Below are 27,879 nucleotides of genomic sequence, written 5' to 3' on the forward strand. Positions count from 1 at the left end.
GTCACATCCTTCTCTAATCCGTCTCTCCTCAGAAGAGGAGGGGTTTCCACGGGTCATTGTCACCTGGATATATCAACCTGGTGATAGCTGGTTGTGTACTCCTCTCATTTTCTTTCCTCTGCCTTCCTATGTAAACGTCTACTGTGGGAGAATTAATGGTACACGACCGAGTAGAATAAACATATACGCCTGGAGGAAAGAAACATGTGAAGGCGACTATGAGCCCAGACTTCCAGCCACAAAACAAACTAGTCATGGGTATGAAATGTACCGTGTGGGGAATACGGTCAACAGCCATGAGTATCTTTGTACAGGGACAGACACTAACGAGACTTGCCGTGGTGATCATTTTGAATGGATAGAAATATGGAATCACCAGGTCACGTTACAGGAACAAATAGAACGTTGTTGGTCCTTGATACCTCAAAACCAACCGATCAATCAACCAAACTCACAGAAAGTGATCAGATTTGTGGTTACCAGGGGCGGGGGTCGGAGGAAGGGGTACTGGATGAAGACAGTCAGAAGGTACAAACTTCCAGGTGTAAATATTAAAATGTTATGTAAATATGATGAATATAAATAACGTGATTGTATGTTATATATTAAAGGTGCAAAGAGAGTAAATCCTAAGGGTTCTTATCATAAGAAAAATTTCTTTTTCATTTCTTTAATTCTATTGCATTTTTTTTGGCTGCCAAAGTAGATGCAAGTTCCCAGGCCAAGGATCAAACCTGTGCCAGAGCAGTGACCAGAGCCACAGCAATGACAGTGTTGGATCCTTAGCTCACTGAGCTACCAGGGAACTCTCTATTTCTTTAACTCTGTACCTATAGAAAGATGTTCCCTAAATTTACTGTGATAATCATTTCATTTAAGTCAAATTACTATGCAGTACACATTAGGCTTATACAGAGCTGTATGTCAATTAAATCTCAACAAAACTGGAGGGAAAAAATGAATGCATGGGCAGATGGGATCTCATGAAACTACGTGGGGTCCCCCTGCTTCAGGTAAAAGTCCCACCGCAACACATGGAACTAACTCCAGCAACCAAGGGACGCAGAAAGGGTGCCTTCGTGGGAGCCTTCAGCAGCTTCTAGATCACCACTGACCAAAATGACTCAGGTAATTGCTAAAAAAAAAAAGAAGCACGAGTCACTCCATTTTAAGGAGGGTATCTTTATATATAACTTGTTAGTCTTTGGTTTAGAGCAGAATATAAATCATTAACTTAGTAGGAAAAGTATTTTTATGGCTGTTTGCAGTATGCTTTTACTTCCTGCCAAAAAGCCAAGCATTTTTCTTCCTTCCTTCTTCCTATCTCTCTCTTGCCTTTGGAGATACAAGTAGCATTGATCACTTTACTGTAATGTCTTGGTCTCTTGTGTTAGTTGAATGCAGATTATTTTCTGAAAGGAAGACATGAGAAGGTAACTACTAATTTTCGCTTAGGTGGTAAGCTACTTAGCAGTACCAGGGTATGTGCAATTTCAGTTTGTTTATGTGCAAATTTAGTAAATGTGACAGCCACCTTTTTTTAAAAAAATAGTAGCCTCTGAGAGTTGCTGATTACTGAACCATATGACAATCAATGTGGTAAGTCCTTTACATGCATCATCTTGTTTAATTCTGTCGACATAATACCATACTGTAGTTAATATACTTAGAGCCTTGTTACGGAATAAGAGACCCAATCTTGGGCCAAACCTACGATGACATAGCTAGGAAATGGCAGGATTCAAACTTTTTTGAGGGGGAGAGAAGGGTTTGGAGAAGAGAAAGGGTTATTACAGCGCCAAGTAAGGAGAATGGGTAGCTCGTGCTCAAAATCCCAAACGTAAACAGTGTATTTAACTTGAAAGCTGTACCTCTAAAGGATTCAGCCTTTTTCCTGTACATATTTTAAACGACTCAGATTCAGTCACATTAATTTACTATTTTATTAACTATAATTATGTTTTTTCACATGACCATTCCTAAGTGTCAATGATGTGCTACTCCGCACATTTTTGTATATCCCCCAAGGAGTCACAAAAAATGGGCAACGGTGTGGCGTTGTGCACATGGCAATTTCAAAGCTCACGAGCCACGTAGCACCACACAGATCGCAGATGACGCCTCTGACTGCTGATATATACGAACATAAGTGATGCTCGGAGCGTGAGAGACAGGAAATAGTGGTGGAAAGTGGACTCGCGCGTGAGGATGCTTGGGTACAAGTCCTAGTCCTGCCCATGGTAGCTGTATAGTCTTGGGAACGTCACACGCTGCCGCTTTTCCAACTGTAAGAAAATGAAGAAAAGCAACATCTACCTTCTAGGGAGTTTTGTGAGGATGAACACATCTCAAAAAGACAAAGACAAAAACCAAGTCTCTTGCTTAGACTGGCACCCGTACATAAATGTTCATCGTTACTGATGTCGCCGTTCAAACCTACTTGTTTTCTAGCCAGTATTTAAAGGGTTGATTTTTCTTCCCTACACCACCATGTGGGGCTTGTGTCTCATTGAACTTGTTTTATTTATTTATTTATTTATTTAGGGGGAGGCTGTTTGTTTTCTGATGCTCTGGCCATTTTGATCCTTTCCTAGAGAATCTCCCCTAATTCTCTGCAGATGTTCGCATTTGGTTTAAAAGACTAAGTCCTCCTCTTTCCGTGCTGCAAGGCTTCCCACCCTTCTCGCCAGACAAGGCATCACTTTCAGTCTGAAAAGAAAGCCTTCTGGAGGAAGGAGTAAAGCCACAGAGTTGGCTGAGTGAGCCTACAACCTTCTGGGCATCCCTGCTTTTCCCTTCCTTGTTTCAGGTCACACCCAAGCACTTCTGCTTGTCTGTTCCGCATCCAGGTAACAGAGTCGGGACCCACGACACAGGAAGTGTCTCTCTTCCACTTTTCAACTCGATACAGACAATGAGTACCATGAGGTCCAGGAAAGATCCCTGCACCACACAACTTAATAGGATAATCAGAGTTGACACAGATAGCCCTTCTTCATTTAAAAATATTGGTGTCTGCATCTATTAACCCCAAGCTCCCAGTACATCCCACTCCTCCCCCCTCCCCTGTGGCACACACAAGTCTATTCTCCAAGTCCATGATTTTCTTTTCTGTGGAAAGGTTCATTTGTGCCATATATTAGATTCCAGATATGTGATATCATATGGACTCTTTCTCTTTCTGACTTATTTTACTCAGTATGAGAGTCTCTAGTTCCATCCATGTTGCTGCAAATGGCATTATTTTGTTTTTGTTTTTATATGCAGACTATTTCCTGTGGAATGGATTAGCAATGAGATCCTGCTGTGTAGCACTGAGAACTATGTCTAGCCACTTATGATGGAGCCTGATAATGTGAGGAAAAAGAAGGTATACATGTATGTGTAACTGGGTCACCATGGTGTACAGTAGAAAAAAAATAATAATGTATTGGGGAAATTAAAAAAAAAAGGAATAGAGGGAAAATTGTACTTGAAAAAAAATTTTAAAAAAAGAAAATAATGGTGTCAAGGTTTGTGGTTTCTGTACCTAGGCAGACATCAGAATCACCTGGTATGCTTATTAAAAACACAGCTCAATCCTTGCTCTCCACCTGTCTCACCCTCTGTCTCACCCCATGTTCAGTGATCTGCTTCATTAAATCAGAGGTAAGGCTTTGGGGTATGCATTTTTAACAGCACTGGGAATCATTGTCTAAGATTATTTATACTTTTATTCATAAGAAATGTACTTGATAATATAAAGGTGAGTCTTCATTTTTCCCCCCTAAATTGGCATTGAAAACGATCTTATTTTAAAACAAGATCCAATTTCACTAAATAGCCTGTTTTCCTGAGTTCCGAGGAAGAGGAATTGAGAGAACGGGTTAAAAAAAGTCAGTCATTTTTAACTTGTTAGATTTACAGAAGCAGAATTTTCAAGCTGGGAGAGATACTAAAAACGTACTCATACGTCTTCATTTTGCAGAACTGAAGTGACTTTTTCTGTGTAATGAGAGCCCAGAATGAGAATACAGAGATCCACAGACACCATGACTTCCCAAAGCAAGACAGTTCACGAGAAAAAAATTCTTCATTTCCATGCTTCACGGCGGTTTTATTTCTTTAATAATTGCACAAATGGAATGGATCTATTTCTCATTTTACAACACTTCAGACTGATATTTAAGGAGTTCCCATTGTGGCACAGTGGAAACGTATCTGACTGGTATCCATGAGGACACGGGTTTGATCCCTGGTCTTGCTCAGTAGGTTGGGGATCCGACATTGCAGTGAGCTGTGGTATAGGTTGCAGATATGGCTCGGATCTGCGATGCTGTGGCTGTGGTGTAGGCCAGCAGCTATAGCTGATTCAACCCCTAGAGTGGGGATTCCACATGCTGTGGGTGTGGCCCTAAAAACAAAAACCAAACCAAACCAAAAAGGTTTGGCATTTAAATACCAAGTGTAGTAGTTTTTTGTTATTTTGTTTCTTAAACATGGGCATAGAACTATATGCAGCATCCCTTTTATCAAATACCTCTTAGAAGCACATTTTGAGAATTAAATGGACTCTTACCTGTAAGAGGCACCTTGACATCAAGGCCATAGAATAAAGGCAAGAGAGAAGAACAAGAATAGAAACAGAAACTGTAGAAGAAAAAGAAGAAGATTATGTAAATCTGGATTTCTGTAGTGCTAGCAGGTAGCACAAAACCTCAGCTTTTCCACATTTTGCCCAAAGCTGACCACTTGTCACACACACATCAAGTACCTTTTGATTCAAAAAACCATACCTGTTATTTCTCCACTGGCAAAGCAACCCAACGACTAACAGGTGTTCAACTAACATCGACTCATACATTTTAGAACTCCAAGGGGCGATCTTACAGGTAACTGGTCTAAGCTCCTACTTTTATGAGGGAGATCATTCAGCCAGAGAAGGGAATGAATGGACTTATTTCATACCTTTGATGGTAGAGTGAAGCCCAGAGCTTAGACCTCCGGAGTCCTACTCTATACATGTCACTGTCTCTACTTCTAATGTGTAAGAGGGTAATTAAAAAATTAAAAAATGATCAGAGTAGACCTTTAAGCACTCAATATTACCACTGCTTGATGAATGTGTTGGGTTTCAGGACTAAGGCACAGCAGGAAGAGTAATAATCTGTGGGGTAAACACATGGTAACTTATCCAGAGTGGATTGCTCCTGAGAGGGACATGGAATAGTATCAGTAATTACATCAGGGCAACAGGTGTAAAGTGGGTCTGTCCTGGGTGGCGTGGATCTGCGGTTGTCCTGGTATGAAGCATGCTTATGCATCTGTGCTCACTTCTGCTCCTAAAGGATGCTGCCACTCCAGCCTCTCTTCACCAAGAACCTGCGCCACAGAGGCAGATAGATACCTGGATGGAATACATGCTTGTGTGGCACTGGGATACAACTAACTGTACACTAACAATAAAATGTCACAGGTCAGATCAGTTTTTCCGAATACTGACTTCCTCGGAGACTTACTCTTATAGACTCATGAGGTCTTTTGCCTCGTTGTCACACTTGAGGAGCCTTCTGTTGGCCATGACATCTTTGAATAGGGTCCAGCATGTCATTCTCCTATGGGCCATATTATATGCATATTTCCTTTAATGCCACTGCTTAAAAGGCTCTTGCTTTACTGTGGCAAAGCAATAGGGACAAATTATGGTAGTGTGGTAGTGTGAAGAGCCATCTTTTGGTGACTGGTTTATAGTAGGATGAGAAGCAGAAGCTCTGCCCTTTTTTTTTCACTCCTTGAAGATGGGCACCTGCAGTGGGAGTGGATGGAGGAGAGGAATGGAAGGTTCCACTGTTCCCATGAGAAGGTCAGGCGTCAGGGATGCCGCTCTGGGCATCAGCAGAAGCTCATCACTTACTCTGCAGTGAGAGTCTTAACTCCATGCCACGTGGCGGGCAAGCTGTGGCACCTGGAGTCAGACACCTGACCTCTGGTCTTGATTTGCCACAGATTGGTTATATGATCTGGGGAAAGCTGACGAATCTCTGTGAGCCATTGTTTGTATTATCTACATAAAAGAGGGACATGATGCCTCCTGTGTCTGTCTCAGAATCATTAGGAGAATCCCACGAGATGATGAAGGTGGGAACATAGTGAAAGCTGTTCGTGGGAGGCAGTTTTGCTATGTCTGTTGTTATCACCTGATTTATACTAACTGTGTGCTTGGGAGTTAGAAACAAAGAAGGAATAATGCGTGTCCCCTGAGTGGGTGTTCAAATACCCCAGGGGAAAGAGTGAAGCCTAATCCTGACATAAGTGATCTTTACACTTTTTACTACCCTGTGGACGAGGAGGACTGAGGTCAAGTGAACAGAATGTGCTGTATAAACCTCATCAAATCTCTCATCAGAGGAGTTCCCCTGTGGCTCAGCGGGTTAAGGACCCAGTGTTGTCACTGCAGTGCCTCTGGTTACTGCAGTGGCAAGGATTCAGTCCTTGGCCTGGGAACTTCCGCATGCTCTGCGAGCGGCCAGAAAAAAATATCTCTCTAATCAGAAACCAACTGGGTTGTTTCGGAAGTGGCACAGTTTGGTACTATAAAAATGCTGCTTTTGCAGCTAACTAATCTTTATTTTCTGTTAAGTAATTAATCTCCTATCATAGATGTGGAGCAAGTTCGGACCCATAAAATGAAAAGTTCACACTTAATTCTGATAGTGAGTAGAATCTTAATACCAGCCTTCTCCAAATTTCCATGGGGTTTATTCAGAGAATGGCCAGGGTGGGGACATGGCTAGATACTAAAACAAGTCCTTCGTTTGTCTTTCTTCAGTTGAATGGGGACTGAACTGAACAAAATTTCTGGGACAGAATGGTCTTTACTGCAACTTCCTCCCTGAGCCAGCTCCAGGGTGATTTGAGAATTAGCAGAGAGAAAGCCTGGGACCAGGGGGAGCCATTCAAAAACGTGGAAGATGGGAGACATGAGATGTGCTTTGAGAACCAGGGAAGCTGTGGAACAGTCCTTGCCTTTTGTGGGTCTTCCTGCCAAACGCTGGGAATTAGACTCAGTTTTTGGCTTACTGCACTTCCACCTGCATCTCCTTTAATCCTACAGAACAGCTCACTTTGACACATGAAAATTCAGATTGAAACATTTGCATAAGACATAGACTTCACATTTGGAAATGTTTTAAAATAATACTTTAATTTGGCTTATACTTCCTTAGCATTGCCAGATTTTCATCTAAGTGACCTCATGTGTCCCTCATGGAATCCATAAGAGGGGCGAGGGTGAGGGTTACTACCCCTGTTTTATAGATATGGCTTAGACACAGGGGTAAAGTCGCTCACCCAAGGTCAAACCTAAGGTCCTGTGAAGACCCCGCCTACACAGGAATCTAGACAGCTGATGCTCTGGCTATTGGACCCAACCAGCTTCCTCTGAGCTCACATATAAGGACAACTATAAAAGCAATTCGGAGTGAACCAAATTTTCATCAGTATCTCAGCAATGGCAGGAGGTTTGCTATGTGCTTCTTGGGAGCTCCTGGAAGAAACTGCAAAGCGACTGTAAAACAACCCAGGGATTCAGGCAGCAACTTCCAGTCAATGAGACTGGAACTCCAGAGACTACCTCTTGCCACCCCTGTGGGTTCCTGGGTGAGGTGCTCCTGCGTCCCAGGGAGGGTCACTCTTTGTCTTAAAAGACTGCTGAGCTCACTGCAGCTAGGAGTGTGTTCTCTCTCTCCCTTCTCCCAAAACACACACGTTTCCAGACGCCCGCTTTACCTCCCCACCCCTGAAAGTGTTGGCTGACTTGAGAGAAGCAGTTCCTCTCTCAGACCAAGGGGAGGTGACATCAGGGCATAATTTTCATGGGTCACTCGCAACTTCTGAATGTGTCATTGAAGTAAAACTGCAGCACAAAGGGGCTTTTTATGAATAATGGGAAAAAAATTTTAAAGGTACTAAACAGATTTTTTTTTTTAAACAAAATAGAGTAACAAAACTCATAAGAAACTTCTGGAAAGGCAATGAAGACAGGGATGGAAAAAGTGAGGAAAGGAAACACTTACAGAAAAGAACAGGGAATCAACACAAAAGGCAAAAATGTAACTGAAGGCAGAAGCTTTGCGGGAGTCCTGGTGCCTTTCCTAGAGGCTGAGTTGACTCTAACTGCACCTGCCCACCCAAGATACACAGCTGAGAAGAAAGGAAACACAGTGAGTGACACTGCTCTTATTATCGGATCTAAAACACAGAGGCTGAGACACATATTGAACTTAACACATACCTTTTCTTCTAAGTCCTTTATCTGTCTTTTCTGGATGTCTGTTTTATCTTCTAAGTCACGAATTCTCTGAAAAAAAGGGCAGGAGGAGAAAGTTTTACAGGCATTAGGTTAAGTAAGAAGATTGTTCACTTTCTATAAAAACATTAATATCTGGAGTTCCCGTTGTGGCGCAGTGGTTAACAAATCCGATGAGGAACCAGGAGTTTGCAGGTTCAATCCCTGGCCTTGCTCAGTGGGTTAAGGATCCAGCATTGCCGTGAGCTGTGGTGTAGATTGCAGATGCGGCTCGGATCCCACGTTGCTGTGTCTGAGGTGTAGGCCAGCAGCAACAGCTCCGATTAGACCCCTAGCCTGGGAACCTCCATATGCCGAGGGAGCAGCCCTAGAAAAGGCAAAAAGAGACAAAAAAAAAAAAATTAATACCTGGAAACATCGCATACAGGGTTTTCTATACCTAGAGGGTTGCTGCATGTTTTCAAAACTACCTGTATTTGCAGTGAAAATCACTGTCACTGATTGTATGTTCAAAATATTCGGCATCCCTTTCTTCTGGGTCGCTTACTTGATCCGTGCAGGTGCCCTTCCCTGTTGGGGAGGCATGGGTCTCACCCCACTGACCTTATACCTGGTCTTGAGACTCATTCTGCCCGTGGAATGGGAGCTGGAGTGAGATATGGGATGTCTCCCCATCCTTGTAGAGACAGCTGTGTGTCCCAGGACCAGGGAGCGAGAAACGAAATTTGATGGAAACCAGCTGGACTGAGCTTGTTGGTTGTATATTCCCTCGTTTAAAAAATAGCTAAAGGAGTTCCCATTGTGGCTCAGTGGTTTAAGGACCTGATATCTCCAAGAGGATGCAGGTTGGATCCCTGGTTTTACTCAGTGGACTGAGCATCTGGTGTTGCCATGAGCCATGATGTAGGTTGCAGACACAGCTCGGATCCTGTGTGGCTGTGGCTGTGATGTAGGCTGGCAGCTGTGGCTCCACTTAGACCCCTAGTCTAGGAACCTCCAAATGCTGCGGGTGAGGCCATAAAAAGAATGAATAAATAAATAAATAGCTAAACCTGGCTCACACAAATACAACTATCCTTTTGTTTTCTTTTTTTACCTTTTCCCCCCCACCTTATTTCAACTCTATTTCAGGGTGGAATTTCCTCACAAAACAGACAAGTTCTCATAAAACAAGGTAGAGATTATAGTTCAAAAGGAGTTTTTTGAGTTTCAAGGGAGGTGAGGCACAGAAGGAAGTGTTCGCCGAGCTGCTCTCAGAATAAAACCCAAACTCCTTCAAAGCCCAGCATGACCTAGTCTGGTCTCAGGTCTCCAGACTCTTCTCCTAGCAACCTCTCCATGCCTCTGTGTGCTCTGGCCGTACTGGCCTTCTCTCTGGTCCCTGAACACTGCAAACATCCCTGCAACAGAGTCTCCCCCTCCTTCTCTCTCTGACACACACACACACACACACACACACACACACACACACACACACAGAGTATACTTTTCTTCCTAGCACTTCCTGCCACTTCCTGCAACTGCCTCGGCCCCTGCTCACTTGTGTTCTTGCTTTGTCCCCCTGCATCTGAAGGACAGATGAGAGCTATGACCTTTACGTCTTTGTCCACCACGACCTCCCCATCACCGGCACACGCTGGCCATGTGGACTCTGCACGAGTGCACAGTCAGGGATGGATGGGGCATCTTTTCAGCAGTATGTGGACCGCAGTCTTCATCGGAAAGACCATCGTGCAGGAGGTGGATCTGAGACCGGGACTGGGAAAATGAGAACGTCTGGACGAAGGCAGCAGACCCCGAAGGGCATTCTAGGGCAAGCAAACAGACAAGCAACGGCTTCGAGGGGGGACGTCATGGCCCAAAGGGCGCCAGGAAGACTTGGCAAGAACAGGGAGGAAGGGCTGCCCTCAGGTTTTGAGGGGAGAGGTAGCCTGTTGATGAAGGACCCAGAGAGACTGAAATGACTGGACCCAGCTGGAAAGAGGGATGACGGAGGCTTCCGAGGAAGAAGGACCACAAGAAAAGGGGAGGAGGACAAAGGCGAGCTCAGGGCTTCCTGCCCGAGCGCCTTCAGATACGCTAATTCCATTGACCGAGATGGGCGATACAGAGAGAAGGCTCGAGAAAGGGTAAGAATGTGTTTGGGTGCACATCCTATGTTTCACTCTGAAACATCCAAACACACTGTCAGTAAACGTTCGTGATAAGCTCTAGAATTTGTCCATGACAAAGCCTGGCCAGTGCCTCCTGGAATAATTCTCTCCAATCAAAGCTTCTGATTAAAAGAAAAGAATGGTAAGAAGCACTGGAAGGACAGAGTCTAGGGAACATGTGTTTGGCAGAGAAAAATGTCAATGGAACCGCCTGAGGCTTATAAACAATGCACCTAACAGCTCAGACAGACAAAACCATCATTTTGGGGGTGAAGTACCTTAGCTGATGGAAGAGAGACTCAAAAACTATGACAACACAACACTGTAAGGCAACTAGAGGTCAATAAAAATGTTTTTACAAAACGACAAAAGTTTAATTATAAATAAATGTAGATAACTATGCTTCCACCTTAAGAATAAACCCTTCTGGGATTCCGTGACATCCCCGATTTACTGAAATTAATTAAATGCTATTGCAGACTAAGAAATTTATGCAAAGGACACTTTCATTCCCTCATGAAGGGAAGGGTGCCTGCAGTAACATAATCACACTACAGAGTCTATTATTAAAGCCTTTGAAAACTCCTCCCAGGGTCATTTCCAGACTTTATCATGGACCCTCAAGAGGCACTCAAACAAACAGGCATGTGTTTATCATCTTCAGGGTTCCCTGTTACCTGGGCGATCTGTTGGCCTTAGAGATCTACAAAGCTCCTGGCTACATCTAAGTTTGCTACGTGTCACATTTCCTATAAATTATTCTTATGACCGGTGTCATATAACAACCCCTGCTCCTTTTCTACTCATTTTGAGCTGCAGTGACCACGTGATGCTTACTTCTTATATATATCCCACGTGGAGTTTGTACCAGTTGCTTTATTACAGCTTGTAAGTATCAAACACTACAGCCTAGAACTTTCAATTCTGGAATTATTACAGAATCCACTTTTTGACCTGGACCCTAGTCGTTGCCTATCAAGCTAGGGCGCGAACAAAGAGTCAGAATGAAGAATTTTGGCTATAAGTTAAGGTCAGGTGTTGATTTTGAGCCTTTCTGGTCTAGATAAATCATGTAAATTATAGATGACCCAACCTGCATAAGACAGTACAGTGCAAAGTTTATGTACACTGGTCTTGGAGTCAGGCCGATGTGGGTTTAATTCTGACGCTGCTGCTCACTACCTGTCACCTTGAGCAAATCACCTAAGCCTTCTTATCGTATCATTTTATCTTAAGTTGAGATAAGAAGAATCCTTACAGTAGTGGGCTATTGTGAAGATTAAATGAAATGATGTAAGTAGAGCCTAGTTTAGTAGCTGACATACAGCCAAGGCCAGCAAGAGGCAGCGTCATCTTTGTTACCAAAGGCTGCTGGTGTTACTGTTTATTCTGGGCCCTCGTTCTCTTTCGTCCTATTTCAGGTTATTGGATCAGGCCAGGTAATGAGGAAGGAGAAGCATCATTTCTGTCCTGGAGACAGCCCTGCTTCCCAGGCTAAGGGACATAGCCAGGCTCCAAGAGATTCAAAGGGTAGGCATGACAACGCAGTCGCAAAAAATAGTAGCATTACACAGTGCTTCTGAAGTGCTCATTTTCTTCAGGTTAATTCACTGCCAACGCATCACCCTGTTTCTGAGTGTAGGCAGAAAACAATGGTTATTTAGTTTACTCTCCGAGAATGCTTTATAGCTCCCAGGCCTCCTCATACCCAGACTCAACACCACGGACAAAGCACCACGCCCCGTTTGCTCAGCGTCACCGGACGCAGATGGGGGGACTGGATCCTCACCTGGTGGGCCTGCTGTAAGAGCTCCATCCTCTCCTGAAGAATCTGACAGTCGTACTCCCGGCTCTTCCTCAGCATCTGCCGCCGTAACTTTTCCACCGCTGTCCTCAGCTCCTCTTGCTGTTTTTCACTTAACAATTCACCGAACTTGATAACCGTTTCTTGCTGCAGAGCATTGTACAAAGTCGCTTCTAGCTCCTGGATTCTCTGGCAAATAGAGACAGACAAGTCTGACTTTGGCCTTTAGCATCTGATGTGTGAGGTGGGAACAGGCGCGTGCGTGTGGAGGTCCCGTTTTAGTCCCCTGGGATCACGGCGGCAAGATAAATACCAAAGCTTATCCAGCTTCAGTCTCCTTTCAATGACCCTCCTTCTAAGATTCCATAAGGCTCGTCTAACCAACACATGAACTTCTCTGAGGATGACGATGGGGAATTTGTTCTTTTTCTTGGGATCCTGTCCATTTCACCTACTTTTCATTTCAAAGTCCTTACTTTGCTATAATAACTGTGTATCCATTTAGTCTCCAGTGTAGCTGAGAGTAAGTCTGTTCTCTCTTCCACTTGACATGTATTTAAAGACATCTGTCATGGTAGCCCTACTTTTAGAAATAAGTATTGAAAAGCATCTAAGTTGGAATAAAATGCTTGAAATGGGAGATAGAGTTCATGCACAAAATGCCAACTCTCTTCCACATGATACACCTCTGAGCTTGAAGATGGCTTTTATAATCTCCATTTTTCTTTCTTAAAATAAAAGTTGGGGAGTTCCCGTCGTGGCTCAGTGGTTAACAAATCCGACGAGGAACCATGAGGTTGCGGGTTCAATCCCTGGCCTTGCCCAGTGGGTTAAGGATCCGGCATTGCCATGAGCTGTGGTGTAGGCTGCACACGCGGCTTGGATCCCATGTCGCTGTGGCTCTGGTGTAGGCCGGCGGCTACAGCTCCGACTCGACCCCTAGCCTGGGAACCTCCATATGCCACAGGAACGGCCCTAGAAAAGGCAAAAAGATTAAAAATAAATAAATAAAAATTGGGAAATACAGCCTAGACTCTCTGGAATTGGTCTGTTTTTTAATACTGAGATTAAGGGTTGTTCTAGCCATACACTGCCTCAAGTCTTTTCTTTTTTAGATGAAGAGTCTACTGCTCCTTATAGCCTAGTTTTTTCCTTTCACCTGCTTGAGATAGGTACCAAAATCTACAATCTCATCCCCAGTGACTCTGATGGAGGCGAAGGGACGTGCCCTGATGAGGAATGTTCTCTAAGCTCCTGTCCTGGACTAAGCAGATTTCATCTTTTACAAATTAAATACAGCTGGCTGATTTAGTCCTCAGTGCTGGGACACACACACACACACACACACACACACACACACACACGCAACTCAATCTGATCATGTGTAGGTAGAGAAGGCAATGCTAAAAACGTAGGAAGGAGGGAAAACTCCCTTTCTTCTTCCTTCTCTCGTCCCAGCGGCCTCTCTCCTGCTCCCTTTCCCCAGCAGACAGCTGGGCTCTCTGGGTCATCTTGCCTGGGGCAGGGCAGCAGGGCACTAATTCATCTTTGCTACCAGCAGGGGCTAAGGGCTCCACTCTTTTCCCAAAAACGACCCAGGCTGCTGCCAGGAAAACATTATAAAAACCTCACTTAGCAACTCCTGGCAATGCTCCTCTTTTCAGGGCCTCTTCTCTCGAGTCATTGCTGCGTATTACGGGGGAGCAGGGTGCTGTCCACACAGAAAAAATGCAGGCTGTGGTCCAACAGTGGGAATTACACATTGAGAGTTTGGTACAGGGGAACGGATCCAAAGGGCCCCTCAGTCAGCACCCTCTTCTGTGCGAGAGAAAAAGGCACAGCCATTCACCCATATATTCTGACCCACTGGGGCTGGATTACAGCACGTGAGCCCACAGTGCCTGCAGTCAGATTGAAACACTATTTACTTACTGATCTGGGTCAAGTTCATTCTCTCCCTAAGACTTCATTTCCTTCTACGTAACACAGGAATAATAATACTCCCTATACCTCGTAGGGGTGTTGTGAGAAATAAATGAATTAAAAACATATATAACATTAAATACGGTATTGTTCTACCCAACCATCAGTTTTAATAAAATGTCTCTCTAATCCACACTGCCAACCAATCTGTCTTCCGTTTAAATGTTATTAACAACACAATTCAATTTGTTTAAAAATGAGTATAATGAAATCTTTATTAACTATTATAAGAATATTTTAACAGCAAAGAGCTAGGGATCTATTTGTTCTGAAGTGAGAACTGGAAATCACGGAATAAATGGGCTGCATGTTGGGGTCTATTCAAGTTCACGGCATGACAAATGACAGGAGGCTTCACCCCAGAGCAAACAGGTGTAAGAACTCAAAGTATCTCAACGGCTTGCTGTACCTACCATATACGCTTGGTCGAGAGCTTGTTTCCTGTAGTCTAGTTCTTCCTCCAGATAGCCTTTGATTTTGCAGAATTGTTCCTACAAAAAAGGACCATGTGAAACAGAGGCAGCCTCTAGCAAACCAGAAAGTGATATATCAATTGTATTGATTGAGGTTTTCTCTAGTTCTTTCCTAAGACAAATGGCTAGTATTTGTAGGGTCATAGATTTTGTCTCTTAGGAAAGTAGTTCAACGTTCACAGTTTCACACAGGGAATGTAAAAATCAATGGGAAGAAGCATAAATATGTAATAAACATTGCACATGGAAGCTCTTGAAGGATTTTTTTATACCAATTCAAGAGTCTGTCATTAAAGATAGATTTTGACAAGATTAATGCTCTAGATGCTAACTCGCCAGTATATCCATCTAGGTTTACTGTGAGAGTACCTCTTTCTGAGGATGTTATGAAATGCAACAGAGCAGGGTTGTATAATGAAAAACTCAATTTATTCAAACTCATCTGCGTATCATTAGCAAAGCCAAAGATAGATAACAGCTTAGAGTGGGGGCGATGCCACCCACAAGGCCACTTAATGAGTGAGCGTCTGCTCTTGCTGCAAAGCCAGGGTGAGCTGGGAGATGTGAACCTGACTTTCCCTTGCTTGTCCTCAGCTTCTGTGTGCTTCCCACACTGCCAGCATTTTGCCATCAGATTTAAAAACGTATCTGTGTGTAGAACACAGCCCCTGGCACAAGGCAGTTCTTCCTTCGCCTGCTTAACTGAAGGATGTGGACCTTGTCCAACACTGAAGGAAAACTTGATTGCACAGAATTAAAAATTTTTCTTTAATTTTAAAATTATTATTATTATTTTTCTTCTCAGGGCTGCATCCATAGCATATGGAAGTTCCCAGGCTAGATGCTGAATTGGAGCCGCAGCTGCTGGCCTACACCACAGCCATGCCAGATCCAAGCCTCATCTGCAACCTATACCACAGCTCACAGCAACACCAGATCCTTAAGCCACTGAGTGCGGCCAGGGATCAAACCTGCATCATTTTGGATACTAGCCAGGTTTGCTACTGCTGAACCACAAGAGCTCAAAAATTGTTATTTTTTATTGGAGTTGATGGACAATGTTTCAGGTGTATGGCAAAGCGATTCAGTTACGTGTGTGTGTATACTGTCTTTTTCAGATTCTTTTCCACTATAGGTTACTGAATACAGTTCCCTGTGCTGTGCGGTAGGTCCTGCTGTTCCTCTATTTTGTATAGGGTAGGCATTGACTTTTGAGAGAGGATGTGTCTGCATTCAGTTTTGCTGGTGACTCTCCTGGTCACCTCTGAGCTCCAGCACCCACGACGGTGCCTGGAACAGGCTGATTGCTTCATTAACATGTGGGCATTTAAAAAGCTGTCAAGGGTATAGTGAATATAAACAGTTCTTGTTACATGTTTTGCCTTTAGAGCCTCATCTGTTAGTAAAATGTAAGCCCTGCATAAAATATAAGCAAATGATTTTGTAAGCTGCCACATGTTACATAAATCCACCTTGCTGTTCTTACAGGATCCCCAACCTGATGGGAATCCCTGCCGGATTTTTAGTAACAATGGTAACACTGACGAAAGTACTGTTAGAAAATTCTCTGTATTGCTGTACGTTAATAATGACCAATGCCCATGCTTGTGGATTGAAAAACCTGTGGCAAAATACACACAGCCTAAGACTCATGACCATAACCATTTTAAGTGCACAGTTCAGTAGTGTTACGTCTATTCGCGTGGTTATGCAACCAGGCTCTAGAATTTTTTTCACCTTGCAACCCTGAACTCTGAGTCTATTAAACAACTCCCTATTTCCTCCTCTTCGCTCTTGGCCACTATCATCTGCTCTCTGTTTCTACGAGCCTGACGACACGAGGTACCTTTCGTAAGTTAGAATCACACAGTATTTATCTTTTTGTGGCTGTCTTATTTCACTTAGCATGATGTCCTCGAGGTTCATCCATGTTGTAGCGTGTGGCAGAATTTCCTTCCTCTTTAAAGGCTGAACAACGTCCCACTGAATGTGTCAGTCATTTTGCTTTTCCACGCACCCATTGATAGACACTTGGTTGCTTCCACGTGAAGCTAGAGTGAATGATGCTGCTCTGAACATGAGCGTACAAATATCTCATCAAGAGCCCACTTTCAACTACGTTGGGTATATACCCAGAAGTGGTATTGATATATCATATGGTAATTCAATTTTGAATTTTTTGAGCAACTATCAACCATACTGTTTTCCACAACAGCTCAACCATTTTACATTCCTGCCAGCACTGCCCAAGGTTCCAATTTCTCTATATCTTCCTCATCGCTTGTTATTTTCTGTTTTACTATTATTATTATTATTATGGTAGTCATCTAAATGGGAGTGAGGCTTGGAGATTTTTAATATCAAAGTTTCACCTATCATTTCTGTAATTTTCACCATAATTATATATGGTGGAAAAGTTATCCAGCCTAAGAAAGAAAATACCTAATTAGATTTTCCTCAGCACTAGTTTTGGAAATACAACCAAACTACAACATGATATTTCTGGAGACTATAACTTGAAATTGTTGAATACTTCTGGGAATTTTGCTCTACAGTCTATAATGACACAAAACAATGACGTCTATATACTTTCATCCATGCCAGATCAAACTGCTGGAAAACAGTCATTTTCCATTTACCTTGTCAACTCTCCTTGGTTTTTATGATATCTCATCTTTACTCACCATGTCACTTTCCAACTCCATCATTTTCTGGTGCAGGGCAGCCTCTGCTCCTTCGATCTGCTGGATCCACTAAGGAGTAAAGAAGACACAGGTGTCTGAGGGGACTGCCCGAAGCGATGTGCATGGAGCTGTCTTCTGAGATGCCTGGTCTTGTCCCCTTACATCTCAGGAAACAGTCCAGGAACTGACAGAAAAACCTGGTGCATTTTATCTCTGAGTTCACAAACACGACTGTCATTTTCTACTCATTCATTCATTCAGTACATGCTTTCACTGTTATCTTCCCTGTGTCAGGCAGTGTGCTAGGCACCAGGCTATGATGACCAATTAGGCCAACACATCTTTTGCCCTCATTGGAGGACACCGAGGGAGGCTTTCTTGGAAATGACCCCAGCACTGAAGTGTAAAGAACGAGTCAGGGATGATGAGGCAAAAATGAGGGGCAAGTTTCAAGAGGAAGGTCTGTCTGATTCTCCACGATTAGCGGGAGCAAGATAGAAGAAGGAAGGCCAGGTGGGACTGGAGAAATGACAGTTTTTCAGTATGAACCAGATTAGGGCTAAATGTTGAAGAATCATGTTTGTTGAGTGAAGATACTTCAAATCATATAGAACTTACCTTTCCCAACATGTTAGATGGCATTGATGATAGTCTCATCAATACCTGAATGAATTTAGACTTCACGTAATATGGTATGAGCCTACTACATATTAAGAGAATAAATTGTTATAATGGGTCCCTACCAGGTTCAAAACCAGCTTATCCCTCAGGAAGGCAACTGGGTAAAACAATCGAGTGAGTACAGAGGCCAACTACCTTGGGTCTGATCCCAGTCCTAGCTTTTCAAGGGTGGCCTCGAAACATTATCTGGATCCTTTAAGCCTCAACTTTCTTCTCTGTGAAATGGGATTAGTAATAATGTGAAGATGGAAGGATTTAATTAACCTAAGGCACTACTGACAGCGTAGTCCATGTATGAGGTGCCTACTATATTCTAGTGTGGGGTTAACATTCATTTTTCTACTTCTACGCTGTTAGATATTTGCCTCACTACTAGCTATTTCTTTTTAGTTTGTCTATGATAAATTATGTGGTACACTGAGCATTCTTCTATATACCAAAGCCTCGATATTCATAAAGGGCCACCATTTCTATCAGCTTCTTGGCTATAAAGAACAAGGAGATGGGAGAGGGATTAAGCTCCCAGCCTTGTACTGGGCTTCCCCCACGAAACAAATTTCAGTTGAAAGTCATGGGATTCTTGTAGAGCCTCATAGTGCAACTGTATACTGCCAAGCTTTATTAAAACACTTGCTCCCGGAGTTCCGCTGTGGCTTAGAGGTAACAAATCCAACCAGTATCCATGAGGAAGTGGGTTCAATCCCTGCCCCCGCTCAGTGGGTTAAGGATTTGGCATTCCTGCAAGCTGCAACATAGGCAGTAGATGCGGCTCAGATCTGGCATTGCTGTGGCTGTGGTATAGGCCTCAGCTGCAGCTCCGATTTAACCCCTAGCCTGGGAACTTCAATATATCACGGGTGCAGCCCTAAAAAAAGAAAAAAACCTGACTCCTCTCACTTGCTGCCTATTTACCAAGAAACAAATCCTCTTCAACTCACGTTGGGTTTTTTCTTTTTCTTTTTATATTCACACAGGTGGCATGGAAGTTCCTGGGCCAGAGGTCGAATCAGAAATGCAGCTGAAGCCTATGTCACAGCCATAGCAATGCCAGCCAGATCTGGGCCACATGTGCCACCAATGCCACAGCTTGTGGCAATACTGGATCCCTAACCCACTGAGTGAGGCCAGGGATCAAACCTGAATCTTCATGGATACTCGTTGGGTTCTTAACCCGCTGGGTCACAGCAGGAACTCCTGACATCATGTTTTTAAGTGAGCTGTGAATTGAAGCAGTTCAGTCGTGGGCTTTCGATGCAGATGTGTATGTTGGCTCCTGACCCTCACTCCATGGGTGATGTGGGGTGGGTGATGAACAGCTCGTGCGGCAGCTTCTTCATGGACAAAACGGAAACCATGGAAGCACATAGGATGGTTGTAAAGAACAATGAGATGATGCACGGGTGGCATGGAGAGCAGAACCTGGCCCATAACACGTCCTCACATCAGATCACCGCTCTTAGCACCTTTTTTTTTTTTGTCTTTTTGCCATTTCTTGGGCCATTCCTGCAGCATGTGGAGATTCCGGCAGCATGTGGAGGTTCCCAGGCTAGGGGTCTAATCAGAGCTGTAGCCAGCGGCCTACACCAGAGCCACAGCAACGCGGGATCCGAGCCGCGTCTGCAACCTACACCACCATGGCAACACCAGATCCTTAACCCACTGAGCGAGGCCAGGGATCGAACCTGCAACCTCATTGTTCCTAGTCGGATTCGTTAACCACTGAGCCACAATGGGAACTCCGTCTTGTTACTTTTAATGCAACGTCACAGTAGGATTTGCTTGTTGTAAATTTGTCCAGGCTCAACCTCTGGCTAAAGGTCGCACTCCCAGATGGGACGTGTTATTTAAATGGGTAGTCTCAGGAGGTCTAAAGTTGATATTTACAACTTCTTAGAAGTAGATACATTTATCTGTGCATCCCAAAGATGGAGGGGGGGCTTTGTTTACAAATTGCAAAGATTGTCACCTAAGGTAACGAACGACCCAGACCAAGAGCATTTCAAGGACAGGCTTGTGTCTTTGTCAGCTGCCTTGTCACAACTAAGCACACAGGTATCACCTCGTGATTGTTTAACCCAGACCCCTCACACCTGTCTTGCAAAGGAGGTATGGGGAGGCACGAGCTAATCTGCCAAAGCTCTAAGAGAGCGGCTTCTCTGGGCTATCAGCTGCCTCCCGTTTTTAGAAGGATGCTTGAGGAGGGGCCTGGTGCTGCTGGGAAGAGTCGGGATTTCCAGACTGCGCGTGAACACTGACTCCATCACTCCCAGCCACGTGCCCTGGGCAGTCGCCTACCTTCGCTGGGCTTCAGAGTCCGCATGTGTGGAATGCAGAGAACAGCAGGACCAAGCCTTTGGCAATGAGAGTGGCGAGGACCAAGCCTTTGGCAATGAGAGCGGCGCCACGCTTAAAGAAGCGCTATGCCAGTGTGAGCACCTGTGACTCTCAGCTCAAGCTGCTCCCCTCACCTGCAGGGCAGGGAGGGACTCAAAGATTTTCATCCCTCAATCTGAGTAAACATGAGGCACGCGAGCCTATTTTTCCTTTTTCTCCATCTCTCCAGTCCTTGCCCTTCCAAGAAACCGGCCTAAGTTTCTCTGCATCCCTCAACTTAGTGACGCGTTTCACAAGGTGAATTTTCTTGCCCTAAAAGAATCACAGCGCTTCACGACTCCAACTGAATCAGAGGCTCTGGCCGCCACTGCCAAGGAAATGTGGCACAGCTGCTGGGAAGGCTGTGTTCTCCTCACTGTTGTGTCCCTAGAACAGCGACATTCACAAATTCACTCCCTCAGGACCCACTGGTTGATCCTCTACTAAATACGCTAGACGGGTGTGGAGAACTAGGAAAACGAAGAGGGGAAAGCAGATTACAGACTTGCTCTCGTGGGGCTTAGGGTCTAGCGAACAAACGCAAACAAAAACAAAAACAAAAACTATGTCTAGATACTCATGTTGCAACAGAAGAAAGGGTGGGGGAAAAAACTGTAATTGCAATGTATACATGTAAGGATAACCTGACCCCCTTGCTGTACAGTGGGAAAATAAAAAAAAACAAAAAAACAAAAAAACAAAAACAAAACCAAGGCGGTTGTATTACAGTTGTCCAAAGCCACTGGTAGCAGAAGCACAGGTCCGGGGGAACATCTAACTGGCGAGTAAGAAGGCTTCTCCACACAGGCGAGGGGCTGAGGATTAAGACATAACCAGACAAAGGTAGAAAGGGAAGCAAGGAAAAACTTTAAGGCACAGGAAACAGTGTAAAGGACCAAGGGATGAAAACGTGAAGGCGGGGAGAGACAGAGAGACAGAGAGAGAGAGGGAGAGATTGGGGCCCCCTAAAGGATTTGTGCAGGGTTGGACCTTGGCTGGTGGCCAAGGATGGAAGCGGGGTGCTGGAGAAGGAAGCAAGGGCCAGCTCCCAGGGCGCCCCTCTTCCCAAACTCTGGACTCTGGAAATATGTTAGGGACAGCGTGGGCCTCCTGATTTGTTGGGAAGAGGAGGGGAAAATGCTAAGGTCTGTTATGAAATCATAAAGGAAGGAAATTTCTAAAAAAATGTTTCAAAAGGGAAATCCCAGGTATTTTACACGTAAATACTTCAGTATGCGTGCCCAACACTCAAGGTCTTAAAATCGCAAGCCCATTTCGACACTTTGCAAAATTAACAGTAATTCCTTCTGTCATTTGATACCTGGTCTGTATTACGATTTCCCCAGTTGCCAGCAAAAGAGTCTTTTTTTTCCCACACTCGGTTTGCTGGAATCAGGGTGTAAAAAAGGATCATTTCAATATATATATATATATTTTAAAGCCACACCTCTGCCATATGGGGGTTCCCAGGCCAGGGGTTGAATCAGAGCTACAGCTGTCGGCCTACGCCACAGCCACAGCAACGCCGGATCCGAGATGCATCCACAACCTACACCACAGCTTACAACAATGTTGGGTCCTTAACACACTGGGATCCAACCCGTATCCTCAGGGACACTATGTCGGGTTCTTAACCCACTGAGCCACGAAGGGAACTCTCATTTCAGTAGTTCTTTTTTTTTTTTTTTTTTTTTTTTCGGTCTTTTTAGGGCCACAACTGTGGCCTATGGAGGTTCCCAGGCTACGGGTCTAATAGGAACTGTTGCTGCCAGCCTACGCCAGCGCCATAGCAATGCCAGATCCAAGCCACATCTGTGACCTACACCACAGCTCATGGCAATGCCAGATCCTTAACCCACTGAGGGAGGCCAGGGATCAAACCCGCCACCTCATGGTTCCTAGTCGGTTTCATTTCTGCTGCACCACACTGGGAACTCCTCAGTATTTCTTAAGTATCTTTTTATTTTACAGCAATCCTCTCTCCCTCTGCCATTTTTTCTTTATGTTCTTGTTTTGTTTGAATAACTTTAATGGGTCACTTGGCTTGCAGAATGCCTTCATTTCAGATTGGAATAAGGTGAATGCTTGCTCATGGTTTAATTTATAACAAGCTTTTAATGCATTTAGGAATTAAGAAAACATCCCAAGAGACTTATAGTATAGCCCTCATCTTATCCAACCACGTACACATGACTGTCAACTATGTGCTGGTTATCAAGGTGCCCTGAATACAGCCAGTTACCAGGCTTCTTCCTTTGGCACTTTCCTTTTCTCTCTCTACCTCTCCCCCTCTCCCTCTCCCCCTCCCCCTCTCCCGCTCTCCCCCTCCCCCCCTCATTTACCAGGTTTAGACACCAGGGGGCGAGCGAATGCTCAGGGTTGCTCTTCTCACCGTCCCAGGTTGGGCTTTCAGAATGAGGCTGTACTGAGGCAGCACCAAGCCACAGAATCACTTGGCACAATCGGTAGGTGCACACTCAAGGAAAAGCCCACAAAAAGGGCCATGCTCCAATTTCCCACCGCTCAACAAAACCCTTCCTCACTGGCTTCCCAGCTTGGTAAGGGTGAATGAAATAATGTAAGCCAGGTTTTCCATATTTCAAGAATTGTATTTTTAAGGGACTCCAAAGCAAGAATTATCTACCCACCCTAAGTCAGTGTAGACGCTTCTTTTGAGCGTTCCTGGGTTTTATCGCCCTGGAGAATAAAATGTTTCTCAGGCATTCAATAATGCAAAATCACCTGCAAAGGGAATGTCTTTCAGCCTTAGGTGTTAGGGCAGACACCTGAGAGGATATGAATGTTAGTACAATTTATTACCTTTTCTGCCAAGGACAGCACAGTACTGGCCTGAATTATAGCCACTTGCTCTTCGTTTCTTAAATTCTGTGGGGGAATAAAAAGAAGGAAAAGAAACTGAAGCCACATGTGACATTTAGACTCTGAGAAAGCACTGCCTAACTGGCCCTCCGCACGTGCCTATGTGTGGAACCTTCACAAACAGGCGATTCTATTTAGTAGCAATTCTAACAAAGAGTTCACTCAGAATCCGTAAAAAGTTCAGTGGTTTTCCATCTCTCTCTAGTACTGACTCAATTTTCTGTTTCACTGTGAGCGAACTCCGTTAACAGTCATGAGAAAAGGAGAAAACCAGGATGAAGCGTAATCCCTCCACAGCAGCTGGATGGGACTTGACTCTGTTCTCCCCACTGCTCATTTTTCAAGACAACAAAATAGCATGAGTATTTCAGCCTCCAGGCACCCCTCATCGAGTGTCTCAGTGAATGGTCCTCCCACTGAATTAATATGCCTTGACCCTGCCTGGAAGGGGTTTTTAGAAAGAATAGGGATTATAGTTTCCGCGTCCATATTTATGGAGCTGCCACCAACCTACTCCTTAGCAGCATTCGCAGCTGCACGGCTGATTAATTTCGCACCGGATGCCTCCCAGCCATAGTCAGAAGGTAATGAGCTTCAATCACGCAGATGTGGTCGGCATGACAACCTGAAACCTGCCCAAAGTGAGCACCTACCAGTCTAGCTTCTGCCACTACCTTCCAGAGACCCTTCAAATCCCTTGGCCCAGTGGCCTGATAATTTCTTTCTTCCCTCCTTTTTGTTTTTCTTTTTTTTTTTTTAGGGTGGCACCAGCGGCATAGGGAGGTTCCCAGGCTAGGGGTTGAATTGGAGCTGTACCTGCTGGCCTACACCACAGCCACAGCAATGTGGGATCCAAGCCACATCTGCGACCTACACCACAGCTCACGGGAATGCCGGCTCCTTAACCCACTGAGCAAGGCCAGGATCGAACCTGCATCCTCATGGATCCTAGTCAGATTTGTTTCTGCTGCACCGCAATGGGAACTCCTGATAATTTCTTTTTCTTTTGTTACAATCTGATTAGTATTTACAGATACAATTAAGTGGAATTTGTAAGCCTACCATGTGAAATACTCTTAATGGAAATGATCGATTCACATGTATTAATAATTCATAATTTTCAGCCAATATCCAAGATTCATTTCACAAAATCTCTATTTTCAAGAAGAGGAGATAACAAAAAAAATTCAGAAAAATATTTCCGTGTCTAGTCGCCATTTTCCAGTTTCTCTCTGCGGTCACGAGTTGATCATTTTTCAAAGGGTGTCATAGCAATTCCATTTGTCTGGGATATAGAATGACTCACAACAGTGGGGGACCAGTGGTCATACCCACAGCGCTGGATACGGGAGCCTCAAGGTTCAGAAAACATTTTTCCTGAACTGCTGAGCGGATCGCCGAGGTGAAGCCACCCGTCAGGGAGCCGCATGACTCATCGGCAGCCACCCTGATTTGATCAGACTTGCAAACTGTGTCTGCTTCTCATGGTATGAGAGCCCTCAGATCAGTGGCCTCACAGGCCACTCCAGTCCCCTCCTGAGCCACGGAAGCAACCCCAGGCCACGTGCCCCAGGCAGCAGGAGTGACATCACCTCCTTCTTGGGTGACTTCAGCCTGGGGCAGAAGAATGCTGTACGGTGGCTTGGTGGGAACCCTGTTCCACTGCTGCTCTGTCAAGTATCTTAGGTTCAAAAAATATCCAAGGATTTTTATCTTCAGTGCATGACAAAAGAAGTCCCTCAACCTGGAAAGGGCTTCTGGGTACAACCTCCTTGACTCCTGGGCAGTAGGCAAAAAAATTTCAGGACTCTGGGGATGACAGAGAGCCCCATGGTGGACTCAGCTCTGAGGGGACTGGACGGTGAGGCTTCCACAATTGAAGAACTCCCCAGAGCGGCCAGGACGCTTTGCAGCTTCAATAACAATCTGATCAAGAGCAGGAAAATATAATCTGCAAGCCGAGTTTCCGCAGTGGCCGTAGCCCCGGTGACCGAAACTCCAATCCAGCAACTCCTTGTTCACACGATGGATGGGGCATCAGAAACTCCATCTTTACCATATGTGGCTCGCAAGCCAATGGTACATCAGACTCCACCAAAGGCCACATTCTCACCAAATGTGACTGCAGTAGGATCTTTGGCCACTGAGTTATCCAAGGCCCTTGTTGGTGCCCTCTTAAGGCTGTCCTGGGCATCCAATGTGACGATGACTGTAAACTTCTCAGCCCAGCGCCTGCCGTGTCCCGGGGCTCCGGGTCCGGCTGGAAGGTGAAGTGAGCCACCTGCTGCTTCTGGGCTGCATCGCCGTTGGCCAAGGTGTGCGCAGGAAGCCTGGCGGCAGCCCTGTGCCATGCAGCCGATGCCAGTGTCCCGTGACCTGGGCCACGAGGAGCCGCTGTAGCCGGCCCACAGCAGCCGCCACTGCCACCATCCCCACTCGGCTGATTCTCTTCAGAAAGTCACATGCTGGAGTTCCTGTCGTGGCTCAGTGGTTAGCGAATCTGATTAGGAACCATGAGCCTGCAGGTTCGATTCCTGGCCTTGCTCAGTGGGTTAAGGATCCAGCACTGCCGTGAGCTGTGGTGTAGGTTGCAGACGCGGCTTGGATCCCGCATTGCTGTGGCTCTGGTTGGTGTAGGCCGGCAGCTATAGCTCCGATTCAGCCCCTAGCCTGGGAACCTTCATATGCTACGAGAGCGGCCCAAGAAATGGCAAAAAGAAAAAAAAAAAAAAAAAAAGAAAAAAGAAAATCACATGCTGAAGTGAATGTGGTGTCTCACTTGCTATTATTTTTTTAAGTTTTTTCTTTTTCTTTTTTATTGATGTATAGTTGATTTACAGTGTTGAGTTCATTTCAGGCATATGGCAAAGTGTTTCATTCATACATATATAATACACACATGTATGTGTGTATGTATATGCATATACAAATATGCATATATATACATATATTCTTTTTCAGATTCTTTTCCCTTATAGGTGCTTATGAAATATCAAGTATCATCCCTTCCCTTGCTATTATTTTACATATGATGCACTGGCAGGTACCTCTTGCTTCTCTTTAGGCAAATTCCCATCTTTATTTCACTTCCTCAATTCATTACTTACCCCGTTATCGCCCAAGATATCAAGTTGTTTTATGAGATCAGGGATGTTCACATCCTGCAAAACCAAGGAGATACATTCAAAGATGCAGAAGGGGGCGACCGCTCTCTGGGTGCCGAGCCTCACGCTAAGAAGGGCCCTTGAAGACCTGTGTGTCCTTAGGTCGTTTTCATCAGGCACCGCTGGTTTTTGTTTCCACTCTGCGGCTTCGGAGCTCTGGCAACCTGGGAAAACTACTTCACAGGGCCTTTCCAATTTTGCCCATTGCAAAATGGAGATGATAATACTTCCTTCCTGGGCTGGTGGTGAGGCTCAAGAGACTGAATATGAGAGCCTCTAGGAGGTTAAAGAATTGGAATGTGCTTGTTAACGTCTCTCCTTATAATTGTCAAAAAACTATCATGACAGATTTCAGGTACACAAAATGTAACAAGTAATAAATACAAATAACCAGCCAGCTTCATTTTAATGAATGGAATTCTGACCTGGTTGAGATTTTGACCGCCCCACAGAAAATGACAGAGCAGTTCCATTTTTGAGGTGTTGAGCATTAACTGCAACTTATGGAAAATAGCTGATTTTTATGATGTTGTTTGAGTCAGTTTGAAGCAGCTGAACTCTATCAAAAAGAGTTCCCCTCGAATATAAATTGCATGCACTGGACTAGGTTTGTGATTTATCTAAAAAAAAAAAAAATCTAAGGAAAAGACAAATTAAGACTCTTGTCATTTAAGTAGAGCTGAATCAAAAAACATCTTTGGTTTCCAAAGTTTCACACAGCCTTGGAAGGCTAGACGTTTAAACAGCATGAGAGTGGTTATGATGGAAGGCAAGGATACACAGTTTTCTCCCAAGGTACCCCCTACCCCCCAACCCGCTGGTACCATCTTCTCTTCTCACTCATGGTCAGACAGCAATAGAGCAGATCCCTACTGCCAGGGACACAAAAGTCTAGCTCAGCCTCACAGGTAGAGAGAAGGCAACTAAAAGCAGGTGTACGAGGCAGCTCGGAGGGGGAGCAGGAAGGACCATGCAGAAGGTCGAGGGGAGACGGGGAAGAGAGGGAGGCTTTCCAGCCTTACCCCCGGACAGTCACTGTGTGATTTCATTACACTGATGGACAAGGTGTTTTCCAGGAGATGGAACCACCTCCCTTCGACCTCAATATTTAAAATATATTCCAATATCACTAAAGATAAAATTCTATGTTGTCTAGGTGAGCAACATGCTCTAATCCCCAAGGCCTTCCAGAAGGGACATCTCTACATCACCCATAACAAAAGAGACAACAGGTGAGATGATTTCAAGGTTTCTTCTAATACTAGAATTCTAAGATTCTGAATTCCGCAGAACTCAGAACAGCACAACATAGGGACTCAACACATACTTTTTTTTTATCTGGCATCCTTGAAATACGTTTCTTGAAGTACTGAATTTATTTGCTATTTCCTCTAGAT

The 27,879-nt window shown here is 44.6% G+C and overlaps 1 protein-coding gene and 1 pseudogene across 5 annotated transcripts in view; both read right to left on the reverse strand.

The window, feature by feature from the left end:
• JAKMIP2 (janus kinase and microtubule interacting protein 2) overlaps positions 1–27,879 on the reverse strand; it is a 172,842-nt gene that overhangs the window by 8,490 nt on the left and 136,473 nt on the right. For 2 of the 5 annotated variants that reach the window (XM_021084964.2, XM_085014954.1), the window contains 7 exons: positions 26,426–26,479; positions 23,259–23,324; positions 17,385–17,453; positions 14,641–14,718; positions 12,230–12,433; positions 8,273–8,338; positions 4,559–4,629 (listed from right to left, as the gene is read on the reverse strand). In XM_021084964.2, coding sequence (XP_020940623.2) covers positions 4,579–4,629; positions 8,273–8,338; positions 12,230–12,433; positions 14,641–14,718; positions 17,385–17,453; positions 23,259–23,324; positions 26,426–26,479 — 588 coding nt within the window. In that variant the 3' untranslated portion in view covers positions 4,559–4,578. Of the gene's footprint in view, positions 1–4,558; positions 4,630–8,272; positions 8,339–12,229; positions 12,434–14,640; positions 14,719–17,384; positions 17,454–23,258; positions 23,325–24,051; positions 24,250–26,425; positions 26,480–27,879 lie in introns of those variants that run through there. The other 3 variants (XM_085014955.1, XM_085014956.1, XR_014839019.1) reach the window with 2 other exon arrangements.
• On the reverse strand, positions 24,557–25,874 carry LOC110259533 (2-oxoisovalerate dehydrogenase subunit beta, mitochondrial pseudogene; annotated as a pseudogene).

This window comes from Sus scrofa, chromosome 2 (assembly GCF_054392235.1).
Source record: "Sus scrofa isolate SSC_HxYL_T2T_F1_AM1 chromosome 2, Sscrofa_HxYL_maternal_Yorkshire_Landrace_v2.0, whole genome shotgun sequence".
Lineage (NCBI taxonomy): Eukaryota > Metazoa > Chordata > Mammalia > Artiodactyla > Suidae > Sus > Sus scrofa.